Here is a 20,152-nt window from a genome sequence, read left to right as displayed (position 1 = left end):
AGCAAGGAATGTACCCAAAATGAGGAGGGTCGAAATGGCGGAATTCATCGTAAATTACTGTTGCAAGTTTTTTTTTTCCTTTTGCTTCACCAATGTCACAAATGGTGTATTAGGCTAACTACTCTTGAGGTGTTTTCAGTGCAATCGTGCGGTACCGTCCATTTGTCTGGGCGCCGTGCTTGCGGTTCAGCACACTCGGCTTGGACGACGACGTCACGTGTGCACGCCACCAGGCCACCGCAGCGATCGACGGTGGAGCGCGGTGTGGTCCCGTCGCGCAGCACGCGACTAAGAGCTGACCGTTCAGTTCGGGCTCCACTTTGGGGCAGGCAGTTACGATACAAACCGTGTATCTGCATGTCAAGCACAAAAGTGCGTTTGCTGCCGGAATCCTGCAGCTTATCGGTCAACGAAGACGACTCAATTGTTTACCACCGCTATATAGGTCCACCAACGAGAGCAGACGTCAAAGGTCATCGATGTTGGGGCATACCATGATGTTCAGGACGTATGAACGTGCATCATGAACTTCTGCGTTGGATACTGCAACTTTCGTATTTCCGTCGTTTCCTTTCGGTTCCCAAGACACTTCAGGCTAAGGTGGCGTACATGCAAAATACTGCCAGAGCAGTTCGCAGCCTCCTATTCCAGTACCCCGAGAATCACTTATCAGTTCGCATTCCGAACATTTGTCATCAATGAAAAGCTTGACCTTGTTTGCGTTGGTGCGAATCCCGGTGAGTGCCAGTGAAAACTAATCTCTTCTTAAGCTGTGATCTGCTGAACTTCGAATTCGGCAAGTCTTTCGCAGAGGGCGCTACAGTCGCAAACTCGCGTTTGGTGATTCCTGCATTCATCTCGCGTAGCGGAACGTGAAACACAAACGGCTGGCCAGAGCGTGAACGTGAACAGGTGCCTCTCCGAAGTTACCAAAATACTCGCATAACATTTCAACTCATAAGAAAAAAAAACTTCCTCCAAGCCACGCTGTACAGGTGGTTGAACAGCAAAGTTGTAAATGATACCTACAATGATTGCCCATTGCGACGTAGCTTGAAATTATTCACAAAACCACATCACACGCACTTTACCTAATTATTAGCCAAAGACGTTTCAAACTCTTGCGCCGGCCGCTACTTCGAGTCCCTACAAAGAGTGGAGTCGAGAATAGCGAAATGCACTTAACCTCGAACCACAGTCGAACACACGTAGAGAAACTAAATGAACAATCGGGCGTGGAGAAATTTTTTTATATTTATTTAGGATTTGCACCCTTGAATCGATTGATTGCGTCGCAGCTTCATCGCTTGGCCACGTTTTCGACTTCATTACATTTGCCATTATCCTGCCGGGTTTGGAGCTTGCACTAAGCATCTTGGACACGATGTCCATACTTGGCACAGCCACAACGCCGCTGTTCACAATTTCGCTCAGTTTTCTTCGCCGCTCATCGCATGCGCACTGCTCTTCAGGAGTCCTCACTATACGGGGCTTTCCCACAGCACGTTCAGAACACAAATGCAATTCCTTACTAGCCGGGCTCTGTTTACATACATGTAATGTAGTGACGTCACGTCCTCCGTTACACACTGCGCTGTAACAAACCTGCACTTTAGTTTATATTTGATATGGGTATTGACGTCACGTCATCCGTTACAAGCGGATGTGCTTATCAATCATTCTGTGCCTCCCATTGTTAGCGACTGGCTTATGATCCGTCACGTTGACACAAGATGCGTGTAATGCTCGTCTTTGTCGAAACATGTGGCATGCACTGTAGGTGTTATCGGAATGAGTTTTCACACTTTTCACTTCAATTTTAGCCTACGATGCCCCTACCTCAGGGATCGAGCCAAGAAAGGGCTTATTTATGCCCACGGACACGACAAATGCTTTAGGTGGGGGGGGGGGGGGGAGGGGTGAAGGCGTGATAATATACACCTTCGCGTGATAAAAGTGGTCCTAGAATTTGCAGTGACTCTGCTGTGAGCATTGATTTATTAGGGCCAAACAATGAAACCCTCCTTTCCTCAGTAAGGAAGCCTTCATTGCGGTGAGGCCACCTTATGTCACTCTGAAAGCTTCCTTACTGAGGGGCCCTCGGTGAAGGCTTCCTTGGTGCTTCCTCAGCATAAGGTAGCTCCAAAGCTACCTTCATGCGTCCTTACGCCGCTCCTGGCCCTGAACGAGCGCTTCACCTCACTGCTTAACCACGTGGCATTCGCTTGCGCATGCGCACTGTCGCCCACCTGCGGAGAAGCGCGAGCACGGTACGTCTTGCCAGGCACGTTCGTTTCAGTCATGCGTGCGGCATGAAAGCATTGCTAGGCGTTGCTAGGCGTTGCACGACGCCGGCGTGCTGGCGTTGCTGGAGCACATCAAGTTTTGCACTGTAATGCGCTACTTCTTTAGGTTTAGTAAACAAAACTAGAAAAAAGCGTCCACACTTCTCTATATTAGCTCATCAACTTAAAGATTGTGCGACGATACAACCTTTTTTATTGAATAGTGGTGTTCTGGTGTTCGCCTAAAGCTTTTAAGAGATAATCTCGAACCCAGGCATGGCGGCAACCGCTCCTTACGTGAGGACGGGTGAAGGGAGCTTTCAGAGTATGCTTGCTTCTTCCACCGGTCCTTCGCTGTAAGGAGGCCTCACGCAAGGTTAGGAAGCGCTCGAAAGAAAGGAACGTTTCATTGTTTGGGCCTTATCCTTCACGCATTGCTATACAGGCTACACACTTCAATGCAGCGAAGGAAGCTAGCTCCTCGAGCACACTCCATGGCAAGACCACTCCACAGCAATTGTCACTAAACCTTTCCGTCTGACAGCGTGCGAAGGAGAGTAACGGCGAAGTGCACTCAGTCGAAGTGACACTAATTTGCCCGTCTCACTGGGGTACATTGTTAGCTTAGTGCTGATACTCCCAGCAGCTGAGCACAAACGCTAGTTTGCCTATCGACTGTGCGTTGCCAGTTGACAGTTGCCTGGAGCGTAAGGCAGACCCCTGCCCTTAATTCGCCACCGAGACGGCTGAGCGTAGCGGTGACAGAGCGCCCACTTCGCTTGCTTCTTCGTTTTTGCAGCCAAACGCATGCCGCCTGTTTGTAGACTCTAAACCTCCGCGAGCGAGCCGCGCAAGCACCGTCAGTGGGGCTGCGTGGCCATGGCGGCGGCAGTGTCTAAGGCGTGATTGCGCCTGAAGCATTTGCATATTCGCTGTCGCAATCAATCGCTTTGATACTCTGCGTTCAGTGCCAAGGCATCGCATCAGAAGACTGGCTGCACTGGAATACTAATTGGAAACGTAGTTGGCCGTAGGTAATACACGTGGGCACCAACTACTTCACTACGATGATTAAAGTGGCTATTTCCCGGTACAACAATAATTACTTACGTATATCACTAACCATTCTGAAGAAGCGTACACTAGCTTTAGACACTGCCTATGCGAAGACGACGTCGTTGCCAAACAGTGTTAATGGCTCTGTCATGCGGCAGCAACAATACTTTACTGAGCTCCATGAAGACCCCGCCACCGCGAAGGATGTGGGGATCACGCTAATTTTTAAGGAACTGTAGAGAAACTACATTGTTTGTAGTACACTGATGGTGGGTTTGGTTTTGTTCATTTATTTACTTTTGTTTGTTTTGTTAGTTTCAAACTAACGAAAAAGGAGGGACACTAAAGGGAAGTGTCACGGTAGCTGTAATAATAAATCACCTTCGCAGATTTCCGAAACATCACCTCACACCGAGAGAGGAAGCTCGATCAACCAAGTTCCGCAACAGCTAGCTGTGACGTCATGCATTTATACAGCGTCTCCTCGTGCATAATTATTCGCTATCAGTGAAGATTAACTGCATTTTTATTGTAAAAGAGCTATGGAGCGAACTAAGCACGTTTCGAGGACATTTGCTGCATCAAAGTGGCCCAACTTGAGAAAATCTATTTGAAATCAGTGACATCACCCTAACGCTGAGGTTCCGTTGCTAAAGTCGTGAGTGGATTCGATATATCAGTAATGGGTATAAACTTTATATCCTCCGGGGCTAACTGCATTTAGAATTGGTAGCTGAGCTTCATTATCAACAGTGACTACTTTCTTTAGTCTGTGACGCTACTGCTTCTACCCTTACCAATTACACTACCAAGGTAGTGAATGCTGTGACAACTATGTATTAACTACAAAGACCTTAACTAAGAGCGTAGGACACAGAGGAGAAAAAGTTAGGCAAGAACACTAACGTGAAGATCACGTAATCTGTCGCAAGAAGCGTCGGTTACGGCCGCCGGTCGAGGCAATGGGAAATTGCCTCTGCTGCTAGCTCGCCTCTCCAGAAAACCATCTCAGAACACTTCCTTTTGCTTTATTTCCGCTATTACTACACACTTTAAGAAACTGGCGCAGCCAAGGAAGTAGAACACTTCCTTGAGGGTGCCTCGCCGCTGTCAGCATCTAACAAATATTTCTCATGTGGCTCGTGACCTCTCAGTGCAACGCAGTGGCAATGCCTTACACCATATATATACCTGACTAGTTTCGGATAAACTGTGACCACTAGAAAGATTCTATAACGCGCGCACCAAGGATCGGCCTACGTCAACCTCGTTACACTCCAGCTCTTATAGAAATATACTGCCGCGACCGGGTGACCTCGTCCTCATCCTCAGTTCGTGCCACTGCCACCGAGTTATTGCAACGTAGTGACCCGTACTACGGTGAAAACAGCTCGCGAGACACGCACGAGTCTGACGGCTACACAAGCGCTTGCCACCTCCAGAGTCTCCCGTGCACTTGGCGGTTCTCTGAAATGTGGAACCAGCTACAGCCTAAAACCCTAAGTCGCGCGTCTTGCCGCGAAGGCGCCTATATTGCGCACGAACCTTGGTGTATAACATGCAGTCCTCGTCGCAGATGGACCACCACCTTCCATGCCACGATCAGCGCCGCCGCGCACACGCCCACGATGACCGCTGAGGCGATGGCCGCGTGCAACGCACGGCGCCACGGGAAGTTCTCGGCCCAGTGGCGCACTCCCTCGGGCACGTGAACCGCGGCGGCCACACGCTCGCGTATCGGCGGGGGCCCGAGTCCGTGGTCGATCGGTCGCGAAGGCGCCGCACACGATGCGGTCGAGGATCTGGTCCTCTCCGTGTGGAAGTCCAACGTCTGGGACCACCTGGCCAGCTGCGTCGTCGGAAAGAACCCGAGACAAGGACCACGCATAGTCATGCATGGTTCGGAATGATCTATCGCTAACAAGACGGCAGACGCTGGACGCCGGCGCCGGATTTTATGCTACACGGGCCTCTTAAGGCCATCGCAGTAATACCTGGGTCACATTCGGGAGCAGACTTTTTGGGGCCAAAGCCAAGTGACTCTTTAGGACTTTTGGGGTGTGTGTTACGTCACGTTTCACGTGACCGAGAACACGTGTGCGCGAATGAACGTGTGCGCGAGAGCTCGTGCGCGGGAAAGTATGGGCGCCAGTGTCCATAAGGCCACAGCTGCAGTAATGAAACTATCAAATAATTCTCCACCATACCACTGTATTTCGCGGCGTACATCTGTGGACAAATCCCTCTTTTCACACTTTTATCCTCGACATACATCAAACATCGCCTTCGCTTTGTAACCCCACTGCGTTGATGTCTCAATGCGCATTTGATTGAACTGGTGTTTCCATTTCGGCATAGCTTATGAACGGTGTATTGCATAAGCATTATCATGGCATGACGTTAATAAAGGTTTCGAAATTGGCTATGCATAAACATAAGCATTGAGATTACACATTGGATGGTATGAGAACGAAGGCAACTCACATCGCAGCCCTTTCGCGAAAGACTCGCTTTCCAACATAGACGTTCGATTTTTTATTATCATCAATGCTTAGCCAAGTGTTACACGTCCTTCAACGACCTGACAAAATCCATCCTTTCATTCCGATTGCAGGATTTTACTTTATCCTTAAAATTGTGTTACAGCTTAAGGGTAAACTTTAGATTGGAGGCTTTATCTAAATATACGGGATAGGAGAAATCGTTTTTCTCTGCAACCACTGCACCATATTTGATTAGGTTTGTCGCATTTAGAGGAAAAAGATTTATATCTAGGGACTGCTAGAAGAAGACTTTTTATTTATACCGCTGAATTTATAATAATTGTCAACAATTGCAAACTTTCCGATAACGAATCTATCAAGTTCACAGCTCTGTAAATCAATGAAAAACAATATAGCAATTCTGTAAATCACATCTAATAGCAACTCTAAAACCTACAAATTTCGTGCATTACAAATGGTTCTCAAATGCACCACTAATGTGTGAGCAACAATGTTGTAAAACCTCCGTAGACGTTTAAGACATTCGCGTCATTGTAGTGTTTTCGGTTATCTCTGTTCTGGCCAAGCAGTGGTGTGGACGGCCCTGTGACATCACTAAGAAACAGGAGTAAAACGTGGCTATCTAATAAACACGGAGCTTTTTAGTGGCACGAGCATCGAGTGACATTCATGTTTCTTGCGCAGCACTTCTGGTTCACCTCCCGAGACGACCGAGAAGAAAATTCAAAATAAATCAGAAAAGAATAGATAAAAAATACCACAGTACAATATTCATGGGTTTCATTATAGATATGATATCAGAATACAAGTTGAGTTACTGAAGCGTCTGGAATAATCGAAAATAAATAGAAATCACTCAAACGGCCGAGGACGAAATTCAGCATAAATTAGAAAAAAAATTGTGAAAATGGTACAGCACAAAATTCATGGATTTCATTGTATACATATATATTGTCACAAGCTGTCATGAACCACGCCTGCCGCGCAAACAACCAGATGAAAGAAAGAAGAGAACGACGTGAGCCAAGCTGCCGCGAGACCGCTCTTCAACAACCGCGCCTATCAACCAGATTCTTGGCCAATCCCCGCGAGTGGGTAAGCGCCAAACTCATCCAGGACATCATCATCATCATCAGATTCATCTGGTTCTGCATTAAAACACCTCGTGTGTAACATTTGGTGGAGCTGTGCGGGGTAACTCCCACGACCTACAACGGAGCCACCAGCACAAGAGCTACGCCGAAGCCGTCGCCTCGCCGGACTTTCGCCGTCGCGCTCAGTCATGGCCACAGAGCAAAATACCCTCACGAGCAGTGCCTCGGCGAGCCCAGTCCCTATCCAGCACTACCGAGAGCCACGCACGTTCTCGGCGAAGGCAGAGGAAGATGTGGATGAGTGGCTAACCCATTACGAAAGGGTAAGCCAATACAATAACTGGAACGCTGCCAGTCAGCTTAGGAACGTTGTTTTCTTCTTGGCCGGCACGGCGTTGGTATGGTACGACAACCACGCGGACATGCTAACTACTTGGACACGCTTCGTTGAGGAAATCAAAAAGTGTTTCGGTGACTCGGACGCAAAGAGGAAACGTGCGGAACTCACATTAGCCCAGAGAGCTCAGGTACCCGGCGAGACTTGCACTACCTACATCGAAGAAATTTTGAAGCTGTGCCGCACCTTCAACCCTCAAATGACAGAGGAAGATAAAGTGGGGCACGTGGTAAAAGGAATAGCGGAAGACGTGTACAACTTCCTCATTGGTAAAGAGAACTTGCACACTGTATCAGAACTGATACGGCACTGCCGTACGTTCGAGGCGCTGAAGACTCGCCGAATTACACCAAAGTTTGGACGGCTGGACAATGTAACGACTGTAGCAAGTGTTGACACGAGTCCTCTGCACCCAGACCTTTCGTCCGCCATCCGCCAGATAGTCCGCGAGGAGCTCCAGCGACATGACGAACAGGCACGTTATGCGGCGCCTCGTTGCAGCTCCTCCGTTTTCCGAGACACTTTTCGGGAACCCCCTTCGGCTACTTGGAACCACTCGGTGAACGTCGCGGATCTTATCGGCTCCAGAGACGAACCGCATTACATTACGACCGAACCACCACGCAATGATTCGCCCCCTCAACGTTTTGATCCACGCCCACGCAACTTTCGTCCACGAAGACTCGCCGCTACCTACGACTTTCAAGGGGAAGAGCCTCGTTACCCTCAACCGATGTCTTCGGCAGATTACTTCAATCCGCATTCTGAAGTTCGCCCTTCGCCAGTGTGTTACTGCCGCGGCATGCCTGGCCATATAGCTAGGTACTGTAGCCGACGCCGAGCATCAAACTACGGATCGTCAGCGCCGACTACGCGGTCTAGCGGTCGTACACTGCGCACTCAGTGGCCAGGAGACTCCTCTTCAGGAAACCACTTTCGAGAGGACCGATGCACCGCCCAGGAGACCTACTTTGGAGCAGAAAGAACCCGGAACCGCTACCGCTCCCCTGCCTCCGACCGTACTCTGACGCCACCACCAGCCTTCCGAGCCTCCCGATCACCATCCCCTCGGCCGCGATTCACGTCACCATCGCCTCGGCGCCGTTTCGTGTCGCCCCCGCCGGGAAACTAGCCAGCGCGGCCGATGGAGGTGAGGTCGCTGGAAAATGTGTGCTGCCGACTCAACTGCCTCCAACTATTTTCATGCTAAAGAATAAGGTTCATGTACTGATTAATGGGGTCTCCACAATGGCTTTAGTCGACACGGGAGCAACTGTCTCGGTCATGAGTGTGGGGTTTAAAGGCCTTCTGGGACGCAAGGTTATGTTTCGTTGGGACCAGTGCACAAGTTTCCGTGGAGTCAGTGGTGAAGCATTATACCCGGTTGGTGTGTGTAACGTGGATGTGTCTTTGGGTGGGAAAGTTTTTAATGCAGAGTTTACTGTTCTTCCTCGCTCCTCGCATGACGTGATTCTGGGGATTGACTTTTTGCAGTTGTGTGGTGCGAATGTTGATTGCCGGACGGGAGAACTCAGTGCCGACACCAGTGTTTCACCTGTGCTCTTTGAAGGTGAAGCTTGCCCGGAGAGTGTGCTGTGCGTGTCTGAAGATACAGTTGTGCCCGCCTTATCCGCGATGCGTGTTGCCGTCGCCTGTTCATCTCCGACTCCTATCTCGTTCGATGCTGCAGTGGAACCTGTACATCGGAACTGCCTCAAGAAAAACGTATTAGTTCCGCACTGCGTGGTCTCAGTGACCAATGGATGCGCGGGGCTGTGGGCGCTAAACTGTTCCACTGAAGCGGCAGTGCTACCTCAAGGCCTAAAGATTGCCACGTTTCCGACAGACTCTCCCGTATCGGTGGCAGTACTTGCGGAACTCCCCGATGAAGGAGCAACCAGTGTCTCGAGCTCCGGGAGCTCGAAGATACTTTCCATGATTGATAAGTCACTCAGCGATAATGAGCGTCAAGTTTTGATGGCCCTGCTTACGAAACATACCTCGGTATTCGACTTTGCGCAGCACAATGGACCGCCATCAATTCCTGCGTCCAGAACTCGTCACCGCATCAACACAGGAGCCGGCCAGCCAATCCGACAAAAACCCTATCGTGTATCCCCATCAGAACGGAAGATAATCAGTGATCAGGTCCAAGAAATGCTATGCAAAGGCGTCATTCGAGAATCATCTAGTCCTTGGGCAGCCCCCGTAATATTGGTGAAGAAGAAAGACGGTACGTGGCGGTTCTGTGTTGATTACCGTCGCCTAAACGCCGTTACTAAGAAAGATGTATATCCGCTCCCCCGAATTGACGACGCCATCGACTGTCTCTTTGCGGCATCTTACTTCTCCTCAATCGATTTACGGTCCGGTTACTGGCAAATTCCTATACACAAGGACGACAGAGAAAAGACAGCATTTGTAACACCCGACGGACTATTCGAGTTTAACGTGATGCCTTTCGGGTTGTGTAACGCGCCCGCAACGTTCGAAAGGTTCATGGACACGATATTACGCGGCTTAAAATGGGAAGTTTGCATGTGCTACTTAGACGATGTTGTGATCTTCGGGCGAACGTTTAGTGAGCACAACAAACGTTTGGATTTGGTCTTGAACTGCTTGGAGAAAGCGGGTCTTGTGCTCAATTAAAAAAAATGCCGTTTTGGGGAACGGCAAACTCTTGTGCTAGGCCATCTGGTCGCTAAAGAAGGCATCCGACCAGATCCGCAAAAGACTGCGGCCGTAGAAGCATTTAGAGTACCCAACTCTGTCAAGCAGTTAAGAAGTTTCTTGGGCTTGTGCTCCTATTTTCGCCGCTTCATTCCCCGGTTTGCTGACATAGCTCATCCCCTTACACGCCTTCTCCAAAAAGGCGTTCCCTTTGAATGGACTGCAGATTGCGACTCATCATTTCGCCAGCTCAAGTTCCTGTTGACATCCCAACCAATTCTTCGCCACTTTGATCCTTCATCACCAACTGAGATTCACACCGATGCCAGTGGCGTAGGCATCGGTGCTGTGCTAGTTCAGCGTGTTGGCGACCGAGAGCACGTGATCTCTTACGCTAGCCGGTCCTTGAGCCGCTCCGAGCGCAACTACACAGTCACCGAACAAGAGTGTCTGGCGGTCATCTTCGCCGTGCAACGGTTTCGTTCGTATCTCTATGGGCACCCCTTCACTGTCGTAACAGATCATCATTCGCTATGCTGGCTTGTGAATCTGCGGGATCCCTCAGGACGACTAGCGCGCTGGGCCCTCCGTCTACAGGAATACGATTTCGTTATTTGCTACAAAAGTGGTCGGCGGCATGCTGACGCTGATTGTCTCTCTCGGATGCCACTTGAAACAACTGAATGTGATGCGGACAATTTTGATGAGTACATCGCTTTTGTGTCCCCGGAATTTCCGGATATGGGTACCGTCATATCCGAGCAGCACAAGGACGAGAGCTTACAACCGCTCTTCGCGGCAGCACAGGAGTCACCTGCGGGCAGTCGCTTTCGCCTACGGGATGGTGGCGCGCTGTATAAGAAGAGCTACTCGACCACCGGTGCACGCTACCTTTTAGTTGTCCCCACGAACCTTCGCCACCAAGTATTACACGCCATGCACGATGACCCAACTTCCGGTCATCTTGGTTCCACGCGGACACTCTACCGGGCTCAAGAACGTTTTTACTGGCCTAAGATGCGGAAAGATATCGAACGGTACGTCGCCAGCTGCTCTAAATGCCAGCGCTACAAGCGTCCGCCACAAGCGCCACATGGCCTGCTTCAACCAGTTCCCCCTTCTAGCGTCCCCTTTGAGCAAGTTGGTATAGATCTTCTAGGCCCTTTCCCACGATCCTCCAAGGGTAATCGTTGGGTTATCGTTTGCGTAGATCACCTTACCCGCTATTGTGAGACCGCCGCATTGCCATCGGCCACAGCTACAGAAGTTTCTATCTTCTTGCTGGCTAACATTATACTCCGACATGGACCTCCTCGCATAGTAATCAGCGATCGTGGGCGACAGTTTACCGCGGACGTGGTTGAAGAAACCCTTCGTCTGTGTTCATGTAGCTTCCGCCATTCTACGCCCTACCATCCACAAACTAATGGTCTGGTCGAGCGCACAAACAGAACGCTTGCCAACATGCTGTCCATGTACGTCGATTCAGCACACAAGAATTGGGACAGTATCTTGCCTTTCATTACCTATGCCTTCAATACCGCGAGACACGAGACCACTGGTTACTCACCATTTTTCCTTCTGTATGCTCGTCCGCCGCGCTACACCCTCGACACAATATTTCCCTACTTCGCTCATGACAACGAATCAATTGATGAGCTCCTATGTCGAGCAGAAGAAGCGCGACGCCTCGCTAGGCTACGCACCATAGCATCGCAGGACCGGTCCAAGATACGCTATGACGGGCGTCACCGCCACGTTTACTTCGATCCTGGTGACCTTGTGTGGCTCTGGACGCCGTTGCGGAAGCGTGGCTTGTGCCAGAAGTTTCTCGCCCACTACGTCGGCCCTTACGTTATTCTGGAGCGCCTCGGCGATGTAAACTACCGCATTGCGCGTCTCACGAGCAGTGGACGACGCTCGGCCAAGGCTGAAGTGACACACGTCGCGCGTCTGAGGCGTTACAATCCGCGAGATGACTGACTCGCCCGGCGGGCTTCGTCTGCCAGCGGGGAAATGTCACAAGCTGTCATGAACCACGCCTGCCGCGCAAACAACCAGATGAAAGAAAGAAGAGAACGACGTGAGCCAAGCTGCCGCGAGACCGCTCTTCAACAACCGCGCCTATCAACCAGATTCATCTGGTTCTGCATTAAAACACCTCGTGTGTAACAATATATGTATATATATGTGATATCAGAGCATACTTTTTGTTACAAGTTGAGGTACTGAAGTGCCTGGAACAAGTATAGTTAATCAGAAACCACTGATTACCACGCACGAAAACATAGATTCATAGATTTTAGAGAACCGCCACGTGAGCATGACTTTGGCAAAATTCCTGGAAACACGGAAGTAGAACGCGGAAGTAATAACGTCACTAATGACCTCACACACAAGAAGGCGCATGACAGTTAACCAGCTAATAATTGAAAAACAGTTGCCTCTGAGCTCGGTTCGAGCATTGCATTCGCCTACAGTTGACCTAAAAACACCAACGTCGAGCTGCGAGTGCCACTAAAGGACGCAATTCAACGGTTAAGCTCGCGCACCAAATTCTGGTTGTGTCGATACATCGGAGTGGCGTCAATCTTTCGCTCGCATCACCGCTCTACAGGACCGTACGCGACAAACAAATTAATATATAAAATTTCCCCGCTTTCAATGTTATGATGGATGCTATTTACAGAACAGCGATATATGTTTTCGATCAAGAAGGACGAATTTTTAAACTTCGGGCATCCGTTTTTTTAAACACACAAATATATAAAAATATTTGTGAGAAGTTGAGGCCATAAATCGAAATTCCGCTTCCGACCGACACTACAGATTTTTTTTTTTTGTCGAATGCCGCAAATTTCAATAATATTGGAACGGGGGTTATTTCAGAAAAGCATTTCTGCGTTTTACATGTATTCGAATAGGCGGTGTCCGAGTTGGGGCCGCGCAAGAGCTTCCTCTTAAGAGGAAGCTTTAGTACCATAGCGCACACGGTAGTTATATGGCACACGACGCTATCGGCCCTCGGTCGCCTTGGCGCCAGCAGTGCCCGAATCGTAGATCCTATTCGAGACAGGGCTCGCGCGACCGAGCCATACGCAGCCGTGCAGGAGTAGAACTCCCCGTTGTAAACATTCCCTTGCTATCTGTAGTGTCGTAGGGCGACACTAGGTGCCCTCAGTTGCATAACTATGAAATCCATAGAGAGATGGCACCACTGTTGCCCGGGTATATATATGGGTGCTCGCATGAATAAAGGGTCTTGCGTCTGGTGTGATATGGGTTGACATCTGTCTCGTTCTTCTGCTGGCCATCACTACAATTTGGCGACGAGGATGGGATCCGCTGCACTTTCGCCGCCGCCGCTATTCCTCGCTACCCCGGGCACTCCAGCCATTCCATGGCCCCGCTGGATACGCCTCTTCGAGAACTTCCTTCTCGCGTCTGGAGCTGCCGACCTGCCTGCGTCCCGCCACCGAGCTCTTTTGCTACACTGCTTGGGGCCGGAAGGACAACGCATCTTCGATGCACTCCCATCGCCAACTGCGCCGAACGAAGCTGCTTCAGCCGCGCTCTCCGAGCAAGACGCCACAGCGACTAGTTCCCCAGGCACATACGACGTGGCCCGCGAGACGCTGGCTCGACATTTCGCCGACACGCGCAACGTTCGGCTGGAACGCAACCACTTCCGCGAACGCCGTCAGCTACACGGTGAGTCCATCTCTGACTTCGCCCTCGCGCTTCGAGAACTGGCTGCCTCTTGCAATTTCGGCGAGCAAGCAAACGAAAACATGTGCGATCAGTTCATCACTGGCGTTGCATCTCCGCAGTTACGTTCACGATTGTTATTGGAAGGAGACGCACTGACTTTCGATCGTGCCGTCGAAATTGCGCTACTTCGTGAGCGAGCTCAGCTCGAGTCTGAAGCCTTTGCAAACCCCATTCAGCGCATCATACAACAGCCACGCCAACGTGACGCTTTTGGAATGGCCAGACAAGATAACCGGCGTTTCAGCGACAATGGCACGCGCATCCCAAGTCAAGCCCGCGTTCGTCATGCTCTCCCGCCAACTTCAGACGCGGCCACCGCCTTTGTTCCGTACAGCGGAAATTCAGGTGTCTGCGGTAATTGCGGCACAGCAGGTTGCGAGCCGTCTGTGTGCCCCGCTCGCGGTAAGACCTGCTTCGCATGCGGCCGCTGTGGCCACTTCATGCGAGTCTGCCGTAGCAGCCGCAGCACACGAGGACGACGCCCGGCTCGCGTCCGCGAAGTAGTTTCTGAACAGGACACGTCAGACGCCATCAGCATTCTCACTGTTTACGAAGATAAGCCCACGGGTGTCTACATTGAAGTGGCACTCACGCCAATCAACTCCAAATCGCAACCGCGCGTTGTGAAGTTCTTGGTCGACACTGGATCCGCTGTGTCAATTATACGGGAACAAGAATTCCGAAGCGTGTTCGAAGACAGCATACAATTGACCAGCTCTAAGCTTACTTTGTTGGACTTCCAACGCAGCAAGATTCCTGTGCTGGGACAATTTAAAGCTGGAATCTCGTACAAGGAAAAAACGGCCGTTATAGCAATTCATGTCGCACCCGGAGGGACTTCTCTTCTTGGTCTGGACGCTGTGCAAGTTCTAGAGCTACATATTGTGGGTGCACAGCTACGTTGCCTGCACACGGCTGCCGAAGAAGGTTCAGGAGCCATGCTGGACGGAACAGCCAAAACGGCACAGGAACAACACAGCCCGCTAAGTCCACCAAAGTTCGGTATGCCAGCTTTGCTATGGGCAAAATTTTGCCATTTGTTCTCACCAGGCCTTGGACTTGCCAAGGGCATTCAGCACACGGTCAAGACAAAGTCGTCAGCCTCTCCAGTCGTGCAAAAGCTCAGACGTTTGCCACTTTCTCTGCGCAAGCCGGTTAGCGACCAGCTTGAGCGTCTTCTTTCTGATGATGTCATTGAAAGGGTTAACGCTTCCGAGTGGGTTTCTCCTATCGTTGTAGTCCGCAAGAAGGACGACAGTATCTGCCTCTGCGTTGACTTAAGAGAGCCTAACAAAGCGATTGTCATCGACAGCTTTCCCTTGCCCCATACGGAAGAGCTTCTACACTCTCTGAATGGAGCACGCCACTTTTCAAAGCTCGATTTAGCTTCTGCCTATTACCAGGTGCTGCTTCACCCAGATAGCAGAGACCTCACTGCTTTCATTACGCACGAAGGCCTTTTTCGTTTCAAAAGGGTGTGTTTCGGACTGGCATCAGCCCCAGCTGCGTTTCAACAACTCATGACAACGGTCCTGCGAGGCTGCAAAGGGGTACTGTGCTACCTAGACGACATCATTATCTTTGGCAGGACTGAAAAAGAGCATTTGAGAAATCTGGAGCAAGTTCTTCAACGAATCGCTGAAGCTGGACTTAAGCTCAATGATAAATGCGTGTTTAATGCATCGGAGTTACCATTTCTTGGGCATCGCGTCAGCTCGGAAGGAATAGCTCCCCTTCAAGCCAAGGTTGATGCCATTGTTCACGCTGCCACCCCCACAGACACAAGCATGCTGCGTTCATTTTTGGGCTTGGTTGAGTACTATGCTAAGTTTATTCCCCACCCGGCTGAAGAAGTAGAACCTATGCGTAGGTTGCTTCGTAAGGATGTACATTTTGAATGGGATGACGCTGCCGAAAAGAGCTTTGCCAGGGTAAAGAAGCTGCTATCATCGCACAAGATACTGCAAATGTTCGATCCGACGCTCCCTGTTATTGTGGCCACAGATGCGTCTGCTTATGGCCTGGGAGCAGTACTACAACAGGCTCATGGCCCACACACTCGGACTGTTGCATTCGCATCCCGAACTCTGACAGAAACGGAGCGGAAGTACTCAGCGGGAGAGCGGGAGGCCCTGGCGTGTCTGTGGGCATGCGAAAAATGGCACACTTATCTCTGGGGACGACCATTCACGTTGGTAACGGACCATCAAGCCCTAGTATCTCTACTTTCGACACAAAGCACAGGACAGCGACCACTTCGCATCACAAGGTGGACCGCTCGTTTGCTTCGTTACAATTTCACAGTTCAGTACAGACGTGGAGAATACAACAAGGTAGCAGACGCTTTGTCCAGGCTGCCTGTTCCAGACACAGAAGATGGCCTTCAGATTGAAGAGGAGGTTGTGTCTCTGGTCACATCTTCAGTTCATGTCAATGGCCTTCGACTTGCTACAGCCGAGGATTGCAAACTCCAGGAGGTTGTTCATTTTGTTCAGACATCATGGCCAGCGAAGAAATATTTGACTGCTGAACTGACTCCTTACTATGAGGTCCGGGAGGAATTGTCAATAGCAGATGGTCTGCTTATGCGCTCGGAGCGTATTGTGGTTCCAGCGAAGCTCACTGCTACGTTTATTCAGCTTGCCCATGAATCGCACCCGGGAATTGTGAAGACCAAGCAACGTCTTCGTGAAAAGTACTGGTGGCCAGGTCTGGACAAACAAGTCGAGACTGCCATTCGAAACTGCGCGGTCTGTCAGTCGGCAGACAAAAGTGCTAAGAGCTATTCCACTCCACTACAGCCAGTGGCCCTTCCAGATAAACCTTGGAGCAAGGTAGCTATTGATATTGTGGGCCCATTTGAGCGTGCACCAGCCGACTGCCGTTTCGTTATATCGGTTGTTGATTATTTTTCCAAATGGCCAGAAGTTGCTTTCTGCAGGGATGTGTCTTCCACTAAAGTGATGGACTTCCTCCTGTCAATATTTGCACGGGAAGGCTACCCCGACGAACTGGTCTCGGATCATGGACCACAATTTACATCCCGAGAATTCGAGTCCTTTCTTCAAGACAGGGGCATCAAGCACAGCTTCTCGGCTGTGTATCACCCACAGGCAAATGGACAGGTGGAAAGGTTCAACCGTGTGCTCAAATCTTATATTCAGTTGGCCTTGCTAGAGCAGCGACCAGTGAAGAACACCGTTACAGAGTACTTGGGGATCTTCAGAGTTACTCCTCACAGTACCACTGGCCTTTCTCCTGCAGTGCTTCTGCATGGCCGGCACATCCGGACATCCTTGGACATCATCGGACATCCCACCGCTAGCTTCTTCACGGACCCCGCTCTGGAGATGTCCTCACTTCGGAAGAGGGTGAAAGAGCACCAGCGCAAAAACAAAGTGTACGCTGACCGACGAAGAGCAGCCCGAGTACCGCAGTTCCAAGTTGGGAAGTATGTGCGCATTAAGAAACCAACTCCTGGTCCGAAAGGTACTCCCAGCTTTGGACCTCCAATGAAGATCCTTAAGCGCATCGGGCGTTGGTCCTTCTGCCTGGAAGACGGGCGAACTTGGAATGCCTCACAGCTGACTGCAGTCCCAACGGGAGCATCGCCACAATGTGCGGTACGATGGGATGACGACTACCAAACTGCGCCGCTACATGGAGCACAAGCCTCTTCGCTGCCAAGTCCACGGACACCTGCCAGAACCTCTGGGCAGTTGGAGCTATCCCCGTCGATATCTTCAGATCCATCACAGCCACAGGGTCCAGTACATGCAAGCCTTGCTTCAGAAGATGGTGACAGTGCTTCCGTTGTCATCGAAACTGCTGGCGAGCCGCCAGCGTTTCGTCGGTCCACAAGAGACCGAAGACCACCGGCAAGGTTGCAGGACTATGTGCTTGGATATAAACATTGACTGGCTTGTTAATATGTCTGTATTAAGGAAGGGGTAGATGTAGTGTCGTAGGGCGACACTAGGTGCCCTCAGTTGCATAACTATGAAATCCATAGAGAGATGGCACCACTGTTGCCCGGGTATATATATGGGTGCTCGCATGAATAAAGGGTCTTGCGTCTGGTGTGATATGGGTTGACATCTGTCTCGTTCTTCTGCTGGCCAACACTACACTATCTAAGTTACCTAGTGCGGTGTCAGCGAGCACCTGCAAACATTAACATTCATACTCGATGGCCGCGGAAACTCGCGGTCAAAACGCTGGCATGAAGAATTGCGGCAGTAGCAGCGAGCGAAGTGACCTTCGTGATGTCTATCGCTTCAACGCAAAACTGAGCGGTAAGAACACAGAGCACGCAAAGGTACGAGCCGTGCGCCCACCTAGGCTGTGCCCCCAAAGCAGATCGCTTTCAAGTTAAAGCCCGTGTTACCGCGCGCGGCCGAAATACAACGCGAAGTATTACGCATACCCAATGGCCAAAGCAAATTTGTTACCAGATCCGTTCAGATCCGTTGAGTTCTGCAGGAAAACTAGGTGTCCTCATCCCGGCCGTGCTGCGTGAGGAACCATTCGTGCACGGCGGACCTTAACCTTTCGATCGTTCGCGACGAGGGAATTTCAGCTAAGCTATACCGCGCTTCAAAGGCGGCCATCACATTTGTGGTTGCTCTAAAGTGCGAATTAACGGATAACACGAACAGCACTCACCTGGGGCTTTTGCTTCTTCTTTCTGGTGGCGAGCTTGCGCAGACGTGGCAGGTAGTGCATGGCTGGCAGTGAAAAGAACGCTAGAAGTGCGGAGCTCAGAAAATGCGTGACCGGACGCGAGCATGGATCTTCTTCTGCGAGGCCTCACGGCTCCAGCAGCTTAACACCACGAGCGGCCTTTCTTTTCATCTTCAAGCTGTAAGCCCGATTGAACGTGCAGAGGCACTGCTGCACAGGAAGAAAATTATTTTGCATGTCTGTGGCCGTACTTTTCGAACAAATTCAGTAATAAATTCAACATTAAATGATGTGCATCTCTATTTTTGAAACCGAAAGGAAAGGATAAGATTTTGCGCTTATACCCAGTTTTGGCTTTGCCGTCGAAAAGCCTGTGGGCCTCTCCTGTGCTCTTGGGGAAGAAAAAAAGGACGGAACCCTTCGTTTCTGCGTCGATTATCGTCGACTGAACAAGATCACGAAGAAGGACGTATACTCCCTCCCACGGATAGACGACGCATTGGATAGACTCTGCAACCCAAAATACTTCTCGTCGATGGATTTCAAGACTGGCTGCTGGCAAATGAAAGTCGGCGAGAGGGATCGAGAAAAAACAGTCATCACGCCAGACGGCTTCTACCAGTTCAAGGTCATGCCACTCGGTCTGTGTTCGGCACCTGCAATGTTCCAGCGCATGATGGACACGGTGTTCACAGAGCTGAAGTTGCAGCCCTGTCTCGTCTACTAGGATGCCGCCGTTGTCTTTGCCGGAAATTGCGACGATCATTTTATCGGCTTGGGACAGTACTATTAACCACCGAATCATACGGCCCAACTCTGTGTTATAACTCAACTATTATGACTGCTACGGGGCGGGAACAGCATCAGGCCGGACGGCCAGGGCCATAATACCGCCCACACAAGAACGGGAACACTGCGCCCGTTTTTTTTTCTTCAGTTATTTACCCTAAAGGCCCAGCCTGGGAATTACCATTACACGGGGGGGGGGGATAACAATTGATATACGATATACAATGATATACAATATACATTGTAAGTCGAATATCATTGTATCTTACAATGATATACAATATACATTGTAAGTCGAATATCCTTATATGAAGTAGCACATGCTATACAACCTTTACATCACTTCTAATTCGACATCATACGCCAATAATACTTAAATTATACAAACAATATTATAACATCTGAAGAAAAACAGAAAGAAATGTTAATGTTATTAATTCACAAATGTTTCATTAAGTGCTTGTTTGAATATAATATGGTCAGTTATTTCAGCTATATTACATGGGAGATGATTCCATTCCGAAATGGCTAAGCGCTGACACGAAAACTGCAATAGTTTAGTACGTGCAAATGGTTGTTCGACCTTAAATCCGTGATTCATTCGTGAGAATTTTCTTTTGGCTGGTAAGATGTGTGCCTGAGGGAATATTGGGTTATGAAAGAGCTGATGGAAGAAAGTTAGCCGAGATATCTTTCTTCTAGTCTGCAATGGGATGAGTCCTAGGTCATGTTTTATTTTGGTGATACTTGAATGTTGTGAATAGTTACCTGTAATAAATCGCGCTGCCTTGTTCTGAAAAGATTCTAATTTGTTAATAAGATGCGTTTGGTGCGGGTTCCATATAAATGAGGCATACTCAATCTTTGAATGAAGTACGGTGGTATATGCAAAAAGCTTAGTAT

At 49.9% G+C, this 20,152-nt stretch overlaps 1 protein-coding gene across 2 annotated transcripts in view; it reads right to left on the bottom strand.

Annotated features, from left to right (window-relative positions):
- The window catches only part of LOC139049555 (uncharacterized), a 19,836-nt gene extending 1,204 nt beyond the window's left edge, over positions 1–18,632 (bottom strand). Inside the window, exons 1-3 of one of the 2 annotated variants that reach the window (XM_070525100.1) lie at positions 18,443–18,632; positions 4,887–5,190; positions 285–353 (exon numbers count right to left, since the gene is read on the bottom strand). In XM_070525100.1, coding sequence (XP_070381201.1) covers positions 334–353; positions 4,887–5,190; positions 18,443–18,502 — 384 coding nt within the window. In that variant the 5' untranslated portion in view covers positions 18,503–18,632 and the 3' untranslated portion in view covers positions 285–333. Of the gene's footprint in view, positions 1–284; positions 354–4,886; positions 5,191–18,442 lie in introns of those variants that run through there. The other variant, XM_070525099.1, reaches the window with a different exon arrangement.
- Between the last annotated feature and the right edge of the window lie 1,520 nt (positions 18,633–20,152).

The sequence above is a fragment of the Dermacentor albipictus genome, chromosome 9 (genome assembly GCF_038994185.2).
Source record: "Dermacentor albipictus isolate Rhodes 1998 colony chromosome 9, USDA_Dalb.pri_finalv2, whole genome shotgun sequence".
Lineage (NCBI taxonomy): Eukaryota > Metazoa > Arthropoda > Arachnida > Ixodida > Ixodidae > Dermacentor > Dermacentor albipictus.
This window is presented reverse-complemented; position numbering and strand designations above follow the sequence as displayed.